This window comes from Macaca fascicularis, chromosome 6 (assembly GCF_037993035.2).
Source record: "Macaca fascicularis isolate 582-1 chromosome 6, T2T-MFA8v1.1".
Taxonomy (NCBI): domain Eukaryota; kingdom Metazoa; phylum Chordata; class Mammalia; order Primates; family Cercopithecidae; genus Macaca; species Macaca fascicularis.
The window spans coordinates 32,876,161-32,889,340 of NC_088380.1; the positions used below are offsets into that span (position 1 = coordinate 32,876,161).

The 13,180-nt window shown below is 44.2% G+C and overlaps 1 protein-coding gene across 12 annotated transcripts in view; it reads right to left on the reverse strand.

Moving 5' to 3' along the window:
• Positions 1-13,180, reverse strand: part of MTMR12 (myotubularin related protein 12) — an 88,409-nt gene that overhangs the window by 33,126 nt on the left and 42,103 nt on the right. For all 12 annotated transcript variants that reach the window (XM_073993266.1, XM_073993263.1, XM_073993259.1 and 9 more), the window contains 2 exons: positions 11,039-11,132; positions 5,461-5,590 (listed from right to left, as the gene is read on the reverse strand). In XM_073993266.1, the coding sequence (XP_073849367.1) occupies positions 5,461-5,564 (104 nt within the window). In that variant the 5' untranslated portion in view covers positions 5,565-5,590; positions 11,039-11,132. The remainder of the gene's footprint in view (positions 1-5,460; positions 5,591-11,038; positions 11,133-13,180) is intronic.

Here is a 13,180-nt window from a genome sequence, read left to right on the forward strand (position 1 = left end):
AACTCAGGCTGCTCATTCAAATCAAGTGGGAAGATTAAAAGATTACCAATGTCCAGGCTCCATCCAAGAACTATTAAATCAGAAGCTTAAAAGCTCTCCAGGTAAGCAGTTGGGATGAACACTGTTTGTTCCAGAAGATCCTGCTACTCATAGTTTCAGCAGCATGACCTGGAAGCTGATGAGGACTGCAGACGCTCTAGCCTCCCTCAACCTACTGAGTCAGATTCTGAATATTAGACAGGAGCCTCCAGTGATTAGATACACATTAAACGGAGACGCACTGCTCTAGATGGTAACTTACAAACAGGCCACTGTTTCTCAACCTTTTCAGGACAGTCAACTGTGCAGTTGTTCAAACCAGATCCTGAGCTCCTTCCTCAGTGGCTCATGCTACAAAGCTGGACTGGGGCCCCATGGTTTTAAAAAAATTTCCATGTCTTCCCCAACTAGTGAGGTTGAATATTTTAAACTATTAGTTCAGTGGTTGGTTTTCTTACAGATAGTCTTTCACCAAAAAAAAAAAAAAAAAAAAAAAGAACCAAATGTATTGGCAAATATCCCATTCATCACCCAGCAGAGAAGGCTGTACAGAAACGAAGACTCCTGCAGTCAGTGAGGGGTGTGAGAGGTGTCCTCTCCTGACTACTTAATTCCAGGTGGATTCCATGGAGTCCCCACTGTGAGATTCCCATTGGATAAAGCACTTAATCCTCCCTCCTTGGAAAGCAGTCATTTCAGTCATTAAGATGAGTTTCGAACACAAAGTAAACAGTCCCTGCAAATACAAGATGACTTTACTCATGGAAAGTTGTGTATCTACTCAGGCACAACCTCCCAGAACAGCAGTGTCTTCCTGTGCCTGCAAACACTTCCTAGGTCCCTCTGTGTGGTACACACTCCACAAGGCCACATACCATCCTATGCGTTTACAGGGAAGCGGGATGAGAGAAAGGCGAGGAGAAGAATGAGAAAGAGAAGACACCTGTGGCACCGAAATAGCCAGCTCTGACCTTGTGGGAAAGTGAAGTAGATAGTTCCTTGTTCTTACCCAGACTGACTGCAGGTTCCCCTCTAAACACAAAGAGGGCTTTTCCTTCTTTCTCCTATTTATTGAGCTCCTCTTAGAAGCCAGCCACCGGGCTGGGTACTGAGGATATAACAATGTGCAAAAACAGCATCCTTTAACTTCACAGAGCTGTAGGCTGCAGAAACTCACATTAACCAAATGATACAAAATAACAACAAACTTGCCATTGCAGGGAGTGCTGTGAAGAGGGGCAGACAGAGCAATGAAAACTCAGAAGGACATCTGACTTAGTCTTGGGAAAGCTCGCAAAGAAAGTGGTACCTGGGGCTGGGCACAGTGGCTCAAGCCTGTAATCCCAGCACTTTGGGAGGCTGAGGCGGGCAGATCACTTGAGGTCAGGAGTTCAAAACCAGCCTGGCCAACATGGTGAAACCCCATCTCTACTAAAAATACAAAAATTAGCTGGGCATGGTGGCACACGCCTATAATCCCAGATACTCAGGAGGCTGAGGCAGGAGAATCGCTTGAACCTGGGAAGCAGAGGTTGCAGTGAGCCGAGATCATACCACTGTACTCCAGCCTGGGTGACAGAGTGAGACTCAGTCTCCAAAAAAAAAAAAAAAAAAAAAAAAGCGGTAGCTGGGGTAAGATCCAACTGATGAAGTGGAGTTAATTATACTTGTGCAGCTAGAAGCAAAAAGGACTTCCAGACAGGAGCCTGCGGGCAAGACTTGTGGCAGGGAGGTCAGTATGGCCAGAGGGGTGGGACACAAAGCTTCAGTCAAACCATAAAGGGCCTTGAGAGTGCTTGTTGAGGGCTCTGTTCTATACCAAGAACAGCAGGAAGCCACTGAAGCTGGGGACAAGTACCATGAGAGGTGTGTGGAGTAGCCTGCTTGGCATGCGACATGGAGAATGGATGCTGGGGCACCAGTGGATGGGGGACACCATGGAGCAGAGACTACAGTGGTCCAGGGGGAAACAAATCACAGAGCTTTTCCTGTATATTTCTAACATGCTAACACCTATGCAAACGCCAACTAATTAGTATGTGCCAGGATGTTTTTTAAAAACAATTCTGGGAACTTATGTTAGTATCAACATCTTATTACAAACTATTATCTCCTAGGAGCAGGGGTTTCTAACTTCTTTCTGAGCAAGGGCTAGCTTTATCCTTTCAAGCTTTAAAACCGGCAAAGAGAAAAGAACAGGGTGTGGCTGATAATGAGGTCCTTGGTGGGGGTCAGGACCCTGGCAGGCCCTTCCCCACCATCACCACAGCTCACATTGTGAAGGGACTGCAGGGCAGAGGCGAGGGGGGCCAGTGGCAGCAACCTTGTAAATGTTGAGAATGATCAAAATAAAAACTGATTACTGAAGAGGCCTATCAGAACCATAATACAAAGAGCTCCACAAAAATGCAAAGTTGTATGAATCTGTTAATAGGGTGTTAGGGAGTATGTTCCAAAATGGTAATATTCAAGCTTCTGAAAACAGATTATACAGTCATGCTTTAAAAATGTAGGTCAGCCAGGCGCAGTGGCTCACATGTGTAATCCCAGCACTTTGGGAGGCCGAGGCAGGCAGATCAGCTGAGGTCAGGAGTTCAAGATCAGCCTGGCCAACATGGTGAAACCCCGTCTCTACTTAAAATACAAAAATTAACGGGGCATGGTGGCAGGTGCCTGTAATCTCAGCTACTCAAGAGGCTGAGGCAGGAGAATCACTTGAACCCAGGAGGCAGAGGTTGTGGTGAGCCGAGATCACGCCACTGCACTTCAGCCTGGGTGACAGAGTGAGACTCTAGTCTTAAAAACAAACAAACAAACAAACAAAAAATGTAGGTCAGATCATATCTGCCTCTGCTTAGCCTCCCTCTCACTGTCCTCCCAACAAAGTCTCTGGACCCATTATCTCCCACTCCTCTCCTTTGCTTGCTCCTCTTCCACCCCTGGGCTACTTGCTGTTCCTCACACAGGCCTTTGCCCTTATTCCTCCCTTCACTTGGAATGCTCCTCCCTCGGGTGTCCTCTGACTCAGCCTTTCACTTCCTTCACTTTCCTATGCTCAGGAGCTACCACGCAAAACCTTACTCCCATCATGCAAAACCTTCCCGACTGACCCTCCCATCATCACCTCCAGCACTCCCTAACCAAGTGCTGGATCTGTTTTTCTCCACAGCACTTATCTTTTAACATGTTATAATTTACTTCTTTATTCTACCATCATCTTCCTCCCTCCAGAATGATAGCTCCAGGAGGGCAGAGGTCTTCAGGTGCCCTGTTGATTGCTGCCATCTCTTAATAGCTAGGACACTGCCAAGTACATGGTAGGCACTCAAAAATTTTTGTTGAATGAATAAAAGAAGTGCTCAATAAGAGGGAAGAAAAAGGCCGGGTGCAATGGCTCACGCCTGTAATCCTGGCACTTTGGGAGGCCGAGGAGGGCGGATCACGAGGTCAGGAGATCGAGACCATCCTGGCTAATAGGGTGAAAACCTGTCTCTACCAAAAATACAAAAAATTAGCCAGGTGTGGTGGCAGGCGCCTATAGTCCCAGCTACTCAGAAAGCAGAGGCAGGAGAATGGCGTGAACCCGGGAGACAGAGCTTGCAGTGGGCTGAGATTGCGCCACTGCACCCCAGCCTGGGCGACAGAGCAAGACTCCATCTCCGAAAAAAAAAAAAAAAAGGTAGGGCACGGTGGCTCACGCCGGCAATCTCAACACTTTGGGAGGCCAAGGTGGGTGTATCACAAGATCAGGAGATCGAGACCACAGTGAAACCCCATCTCTACTAAAAATACAAAAAATTAGCCGGGCGTGGTGGCGGGCGCCTGTAGTCTCAGCTACTAGGGAGGCTGAGGCAGGAGAATGGCGTGAACCCAGGTGGCGGAGCTTGCAGGGAGCTGAGATCGCACCACTACATTCCAACCTGGGTGACAGAACAAGACTCCGTCTCAAAAAAAAAAAAACAGGGAAGAAAATATACAATATAAATTCAGACATGCTTTTTTTAAGTTTTACACTTAGAGATACAATAATGGCAACAACAATAAAAAGATACAAATATACAAATTCATTTTTGAGTATTTAAGAGACACTTTAAGATTTTCTTTAAAAACCTAGAATGGCTGGGCACAGTAGCTCATGCCTATAATCCTAGCACTTTGGGAGCCTGAGGTGGGAGGACGGTTTGAGTCCAGGAGTTTGAGACCAGCCTGGACAACATATCGAGATCCCAGTCTCTGCAAAACATACAAAAATTAGCCCGGGTTTGGTAGTGCACACCTGTAGTCCCAGATACTCAGGGGGCTGAAGTGCAAGGATCATTTGATACCAGGAGGTAGAGGCTGCAGTGAGCTGTGATCACGCCACTGCACTCCAGCCTGGGGGACAGAGAGAGACTCTGTCTTAAAACGAATAAATAAATAAGTACGTAATAAAAAGCTAGTATTAATGTGGAGAAATAAACTCTCACACACTGTTGGTAGGAATGTAAAATGGCACCGTCTCTGTGAAAAAGTCTGTAAGTTCCTCAAAAGGGTAAACACAAATTTCCACAGGATCTGGCAGTCCACTTCTAGGTAGTATACCCAAGAAAAATAAAAACATACATCTACACAAAAATTTGTAATTGAATGTTCATATTAATATCATTCATGGCCAGGCACGATGGCTCATGCCTGTAAGTCTAGAAGTTTGGGAGGCCGAGGTAAGAGGATCGCTTGAGCCCAGGAGTTCAAAACCAGCCTGGGGAACACAGTGAAACCCCATCTCTACAATAAACAGAAAAATTAGACAGGCATGGTGGTGCACGCCTATGGTCCCAGCTACTCAGGAGGCTGAGGTAGGAGAATCACTTGAGCCGAGGCAGAGGTTCCAGTGAGCTGAGATGGCACCACTGCACTCCAGCATGATGCAGCATGGGTGTCAGAGCGAGACCCTGTCTTAAACAAAAACAAAAAACAAAAACACGTTATTCAAAGAGGCAAAAAGTGAAAATAACCCAATTGTCCATCAACTAATAGATGGATAAATTAAATATATCCGCAGTATGGAATATTAGGAATAAAAAAGAATGAAATTCTGATACAAGCTGCAAAATAAATAAACTTGGAAAACATCATGCTAAGTGAAAGAAGCAAGTCACAAAAGATCACATATGATATGATTCCATTTATATGAAATGTTCACAATAGGCAAGTTTACAGTGACATAAAGTAGATTAGTGGTTGTCTAGGGCTGGGGAGGAACAGAGAGGCATTCAGGGAAAATGGGGAGTGACAGTCAATGGGTATGGAGTTCCTTTTTGGGATGATGAAAATGTTCTAAACTGACTGTGGTAATGACTGCACAACTCTGAATATACTAAAAAACAATGAACACTTTCAATGGGTGAATTGTACAGCATGTGCCCAGCATGGAAAGCTTACCTCTCACAGACTTTATAACCTTCGTTGACACTCACTGCTTTGTATTTCATGTTGCCTTTGGTCCGTTCCAGTTCCCAACACCAGTCCTTAAGTGTGTCAAACATTATGGTATGGTTCTTGGGCTCAGTGACTAAGAGAACAAAATGTAAAAGACAATAAAATCCTTCCATGAAGCACTGGTATTTTCATTGTGACAGTCCCTCCTTAGGTTTTGGTTTCTTCCACTAAGCCCATTTTTATCCAAGCAGAATAAATTGATTGCTTAATCCCAACCTTGTTCCATTTTTTGTCATGAATCCAAAATTATGACTGAGTCTCTGTCTTTTTTTTTTTTGAGATGGAGTCTTACTCTATTGCCCCTGCCAGAGTGCAGTGGCCTGTGGCGCCATCTTGGCTCACTGCAACCTCCTCCTCCTGGGTTAAAGTGATTCTCCTGCCTCAGCCTCCTGAGCAGCTGGGACTACAGGCACGCACCACCACATAGGCTAATTTTTGTATTTTTAGTAGAGATGCGGTTTCACCATGTTGGCCAGGTTGGTCTCAAACTCCTGACCTCAAGTGATCCACCTGCCTCAGCCTCCCCAAGTGCTGGGATTACAGGAGTGAGCCATCACACCCGGCCAGCTCAGTCTTTTTACATTGTAGGAACTGAGTTCCACTCCTTGGAAAAGTAATTTATAGCTGCATTTCTAGTCATCTGATCATGAGTTAATTTATATAACACAAGAAGATCATGTGAAGCACTAAAATATAGGCTTGGCACAAATGCTAAAGTGACAAAATATTTTTAGCCCTGCCAATGTGTGCATAAGACGGCCAACTAATTTGAATATTATCTCAGGCTCTTCAATGTAAATCCTCCTTCAGTTTGAAGATGCACTGCTTGTAAGAGGATTTGTCTAGTGTGACAACTGGTCACTGAAGGTCATAAACAGATGATAGCCATGGTGAGGATCAGGGCCTGCTAGCCGAGGGCTGAATCATGGTTATGGGCACATACTTCTATCCCCAACCCAGCCCTGCCACTACCTACTAGGATAAAATGCCCTGGAGCACTGCTCTTGCAGACTAGCAGATTGTCCTTGGTCTTCTCCCAAGCCACAGCACTGCTTGCCGGGTATTTACACATGTACCACAATAGTCTTGAGTATATACACAACTTCTATCACAAATAGTTCAAGTCTTTGCACATCTAAAAAACCAAGCCTTCTGGGAAAAACAAAGCGTTTACAAAAATTACCCCAGCTCCTTTTAATAAAACCAATCATAGCAAAAATAAGAATAATGATGATAATAGTTAGTGCTTATATAGCACTTACTGGGTACTGTTCTGAACATAACACCTTTTTTTTTTTTTGAGACGGAGTCTCGTTCTTTTGCCCAGGCTGGAGTGCAGTGGTGCGATCTCGGCTCACTGCAACCTCTGCCTCCCAGGTTCAAGCGATTCTCCTGCCTCAGCCTCCTGAGTAGCTGGGATTACAGGCACCCACCAACACGCCTGGCTAATTTTTGTATTTTTAGTAGAGGCGGGGGTTTCCCCATTTTGGTAGGGCTGGTCTTGAACTCCTGACCTCATGATCCACCCACCTCGCCCTCCCAAAGTGCTGGGATTACAGGCATGCGCCACTGTGCCCAGCCTATATTACATTTCATTAACTCAATCCTCACAACCCTATAGAATAGATAATACGACAGGTATGATCATTTCCTCCATTTTACAGATATGGTGCAGAAAGGTCAAGTAACTTGCCTATGTCACAAAGCTAGGCAGTAATGGAACTGGGATTCAAACCCAGGAAACTATAGAAGAAATTTCTGTAAAGTTCTAATCCTGCCCCTCCAAATCCCACCAAAAAAAAAAAAAAAATTCCCCATGGATATAAAGTAGTAATCACATTCCCATTTACCACAGTAGGCCATCTTCTAGGCAATACAAGCCAAGTCCTTCCCTAAAATGCCATGTCATAAGCATTTAGGACCTTCCAACCTAAACACATTTGTGAATTATGAAGCCAGGGAAAAATTAAAGGCATCAAATTGCAAAGCACCCACCTCTACAAACCCCTATTCAATGAAAGCTATTTGGTCAATTAGCATCTATGAGTTATAACCTTTACTTCTCAAAAAAAATGAGGGCTGGAAGGAAGTAGAAGAGTGGAACTAAATCAGAATGAAAGATGCTATTAATACATGTCCTGGGCCTCTGGCGCAAAAAGCCACCAGAAGGTAATGAAACTGCCAAGGTCGATCAAGGTAAGGGTTTTGGCATGCTGATCCACATACGTTGGCAGGCTGAGAAAGTGTCCTATGCTGGGTACAGAACAAAAATCAGGATACAAGGAAAATCAGAATTCCTGAAAGGAGAACATGATTTTGCAAATTTGCACTCAATAAATGTTTATACAAATTATAGTGATCAACAAGTCATCTTTGTATATGTCTTACTGCCACAAACTCTAAGTCAGCACCCAGTTAATCAGCACTTGTTTACATAACTACAGTAAAAATCTGTCATTCACAAAGATAAACTTAATGAATTAAGGGACAAATTTTATGTTCAACCTAAAATTACTGGGAAGTGTATTTTATGTCAGTGTTAATTCTCTGAGCATAATCCGTCCTCAGTAATATGCAGTTTTACTCTCAATTAACTCCCAATTAATGACTGCACCTTATGTGCCATCCATTAATAATTTATAGTTCTCACAAGACTTAATGCTGCTATTTTTAAAATAAAGCAGAAGTTTTCTTATCTTAACAGAGTTAAGTGTCATCCCCAGGATCACACAGCTAGAAAGCAGCAAGTCCAGGATTTGAACACAGGTCAAATGGACACCAAAACCTATCTATACCTTTTCTATGAAATCACCATAGCTCCCAAAATGCAGCATGCTCTATGAGATAGCTACATCTCTGTACACGCCAATCCTTCTGCCCAAAACACTCCTTTAAGCCTACCAGATGCTCCACTATCTACTAAGGCCCAGGCTTCTCCCCCAGTAGTCCACCCACCCCCAGAGGGTGGGTGCCTCCACAGAGGACACATCACTCAGCTTCCTCTCCTATATGGCTTTTTTTTTTTTTTTTTTTTTTGACTTTACACTTCTTGAGGGCAGGGATTTAGTCCTGTTTATCTCCATATACCCACAGAGCTTGGCTCACAGCAAGCAGTCAATACATATTTACTAAAAGAACGGATAGTGACAAAGCAACCCTACCTTCCAGAAAGCCTTATGACAAAGCCTTGTGTGCTTTTAAAAGAAACTCCTAGGCTGGGCATGGTGGCTCATGCCTGTAATCCCAGCACTTTGGGAGGCCAAGGCAGGCAGATCACTTGAGGTCAGGAGTTCGAAACCAGCCTGGCCCACATAGTGAAACCCTGTCTCTACCAAAAATACAAAAATTTGCCAGGCGTAGTGGCATGTGCCTATAATCCTAGCTACTCAGGAGGCTGAGGCAGGAGAATCACTTGAACCTGCGAGGTGGAGGTTGCAGTGACCTGAGATCCCGTCACTGCACTCCAGCCTGGGTGACAGTGTGAGACTTGTCTCAAAAAAAAAAAAAAAACAAAAAAACCAACAACAACAAAAAAACGCTGCCACTTCCCTGACAAAAACTACATAGGACTCAGGATCATTCAACATCAACTTCATGTTAAGAGTAATGGAAGGAGCCGGGCGAGGTGGCTCATACCTGTAATCCCAGCACTTTGGAGGGCCAAGGCAGGAGGATTACAAGGTCAGGAGTTCGAGACCAGCCTGGCCAACATGGTGAAACGCCATCTCTACTAAAAATACAAAAAAATTAGCTGGGTGTGGTGGCACACACCTGTAATCCCAGCTACTCAGGAGGCTGAGGCAGGAGAATTGCTTGAACCTGGGAGGCAGAGGTTGTAGTGAGCCAAGATCATGCCAGCACACTCCAGCCTGGGCGACAGAGGAAGACCCTGTCTTGAAGAAAAAAAAAAAAAAGGAATAACGAACAGGTCCTTGAACCTGTAATCCCATCACTTTGGGAGGCTGAGGCGGGTGGATCACCTGAGATGAGGAGTTCAAGACCATCCTGGCCAACAAGGTGAAACCCTGTCTCTACTAAAAATACAAAAATTAGCCGGGCGTGGTGGTGTGTGCTTGTAATCCCAGCTCCTTGGGAGGCTGATGTGGGAGAACTGCTTGAATCCATGAGGCGGAGGTTGCAGTGAGCCAAGATCACACCACTGTACTCCAGCCTGGGCGACAGTGGGAGACTCCATCTCAAAAAAAAAAAAAAAAAAGAATAATGGACAGAACAAGTGAACAGACTGAGGCGAAAGAACAAGAAGAAAACAGACATCTGTGAAAACACATCCAATGCTAGGCATTGTCAATGGCTAATTCAGATGACCCAGAGTTTTGTTCTTAAAAGATTGCTCTCTTTTTCACCAAACTGAATGAAAAACACTGGGAACTTTAAGTTTTGTCTTACTAAATTAGTTGCTGGATGTGCTTTTCTTATGTATAACTGTCCCATTCCCCCTAAAATATTTGCTATAAAGTATGCTCTGGTTGTTTAAAAACTCCTAGAATGCAAGAAATTCTCTCTAGTCTTATGAAATAAAATCAAGTATATTTAAATAGAAAAAAGAAACCAGGGACAAACATGGTTATTTTAAACGTTTCTCAATTTTGTTTCCCTATAGTCTCATATTCCTAGTTATAATATATTGATCTTATTTTTCTTTTTTTTTTTTTTGAGACGGAGTCTCGTTCTATTGCCAGGCTGGAGTGCAGTGGTACAATCTTGGCACACTGCAACCTCCATCTCCCAGGTTCAAGCGAGTCTCCTGCCTCAGTCTCTCAAGTAGCTGGGATTACAAGCGCACGCCACCATGCCCAGTTGATTTTTGTATTTTTAGTAGAGACAGGGTTTCACCATGTTGGCCAGGATGGTCTTCATCTCCTGACCTCATGATCCACCCACCTCAGCTTCCCAAAGGGCTGGGATTATAGGCGTGAGCCACTGTACCCAGACCTTGATCTAATCTTTCTTAAGATGTAACCAATCAAACAATCCCTTGCAAAAAGCAAGCAAACAAACCTAAAAGAAGGTAAACAAAGATCACAGGAGGCCTGGCCCAGTGGTTCACACCTGTAATCTCAGTACTTTGGGAGGCCAAGGTGGATGGATCACTTGAGGTCAGGAGTTTGGAACCAGCCCGGCCAACATGTAAAAACCCCATCTCTACTAAAAATATAAAAATTAGTCAGTCATGGTGGTGGGCATCTGTAATCCCAGTTATTCAGGAGGCTGAGGCATGAGAACTGCTTGAACCTGGGAGGTAGAGATTGCAGTGGGCGGAAATCACGCCATTGCACTCCAGCCTGGGCTACAAAGCAAGACTCCATTTTTAAAAAAAAAAAGAAAATCACAGGAAAGAAAATGTAGATATCTGAATGAATCACTCAAGCAAGGGGTGACCAACTGGTAGAGGAGACACAAAAAAAGAAAACAACCCATAGATGGGTTTTCCCCCACTGGCTTCAGGTGGGAATTGGAAGGCTTCTGCTTACCCTCAAATTAGAACCCAGAAGATATTTACCTGTATTGTTTTGTGCAGCAGTCGCATAGGAAAACAGAAACAATCGTTTAAGCAGTTTAGGAGCCTGGGTATGATGAATTATGCCACTGACAATCTAAAAAAAAATCGAACAATGGATATAGTTACGCTTTTGACAGATAAACACTAAGAGACAAGAGTCAAGGTGTCTAGGTTCTCAGTCATGCCAAAAGGTTCCAATGGATCACACATTAATTCTCATTTGAGATCTGTATCTATGACATTAGTTTTTGGAATAATGCCAAATCAACAGGACACTACCATTTTGTCAGGTTTTCTTTCTTTCTTTTTTAAAAATTTTTATTATTTATTTTTTTCTTTTTTCTGAGACAGAGTCTCACTCTGCTCCAGGCTGGAGTGCAGTGGCACGATCTTGGCTCATTGCAACCTACGCCTCCTGGGTTCAAGCAATTCTCCTGCCTCACCTAGAGTAGCTGGGATTACAGGTCTGCATCATCATGCTCGACTAATCTTTGTATTTTTAGAGACGGGGTTTCGCCATGTTGGCCAGGCTGGTCTCGAACTCCTGACCTCAAGTGATCTACCTGCCTCAGCCTCCCAAAGTGCTGGAATTACAGGCATGAACCACCATGCCTGGCCTATTATTATTTTTGAGACAGAGTTTCACTCTTGTTGCTCATTGCAACCTCCACCTCCTGGGTTCAAGCGATTCTCCTGCCTCAGCCTCCAGAGTAGCTGGGATTACAGGTCTGCATCATCATGCCCAACTAATCTTTGTATTTTTAGTAGAGACGGGGTTTCACCATGTTGGCCAGGCTGGTCTCGAACTCCTGACCTCAACTGATCTACCTGCCTCAGCCTACCAAAGTGCTGGAATTACAGGCGTGAACCACCCTGCCTGGCCTGTTATTGTTATTATTATTTTTGAGACAGAGTTTCACTCTTGTTGCTTATTGCAACCTCCGCCTCCTGGGTTCAAGCGATTCTTCCACCTCAGCCTCTTGAGTAGCTGCAAATACAGGCATGTGCTACCATGCCAGCTAGTTTTTTGTATTTTTAGTAGAGACAGGGTTTCGCCATGTTGGTCAGGCTGGTCTCGAACACCCGACCTCAGGTGATCCACCCACCTTGGCCTCCCAAAGTGCTGGGATTGCAAGCATTGGCCACCGTGCCCAGCCCCGTTTGTCAGGTTTTCTAAGAACTCTTAATTTCTAGGGAAAATTTTAAAACATAGTCTAATTTCTCAAAAACAAAGTGCTAAAAAAAGATAAGTGCCACATTAAGTCAGATACTCCAAAACTCTGACATGTCAAAGACTTACAACTGATATCGGATGATAACCAAGACACAGCTGTTCTGATCCATTGTTGAGGCCTTTAGGACCTTCTTATGGAAGATAAGAGAAAGAAATCAATCTATCACACTTTCTGTTTGTCTACCGTGTGAAACTAAAGTGTATTTGGAAAAGTGACTAAAACCATTGTTCGAACTGAAGTTCCTGTCTTCTCAGGAAATTTTCTGTATCTATACTATTCTTTTCTTGCTCAGAATAGATACCAGTCATGTTTATTATTCTAACTGAACTACCACACTCTCTTAAAGAAAATTAAGGAGTTACCACTAAGTGTGCAAACTCACTGTAGCCAAGCCAATATACATGAACAGGCCTCCTGCTAGGTTTCCCCTGATGTATTTATACCATCAGAGGGAAAAGTCTGAGATCAATATCTTTTTTTTTTTTTGAGACGGAGTCTTGCTCTGTCACCCAGGCTGGAGTGCAGTGGCCGGATCTCAGCTCACTGCAAGCTCCGCCTCCCGGGTTTACGCCATTCTCCTGCCTCAGCCTCCCGAGTAGCTGGAACTACAGGCGCCCGCCACCTCGCCCGGCTATTTTTTTGTATTTTTTAGTAGAGACGGGGTTTCACTGTGTTAGCCGGGATCGTCTGTCGATCTCCTGACCTCGTGATCCGCCCGTTTCGGCCTCCCAAAGTGCTGGGATTACAGGCTTGAGCCACCGCGCCCGGCCGAGATCAATATCTTAATAAGAGAAATCTTGGATACCACTGCACTTCAGCCTGGGTGATAGAGACTCAGTCTCAAAAAAAAAAAAAAAGAAATTACAACAAATATCAAATTGATACAATTACTTTCTGAGTTCACCCA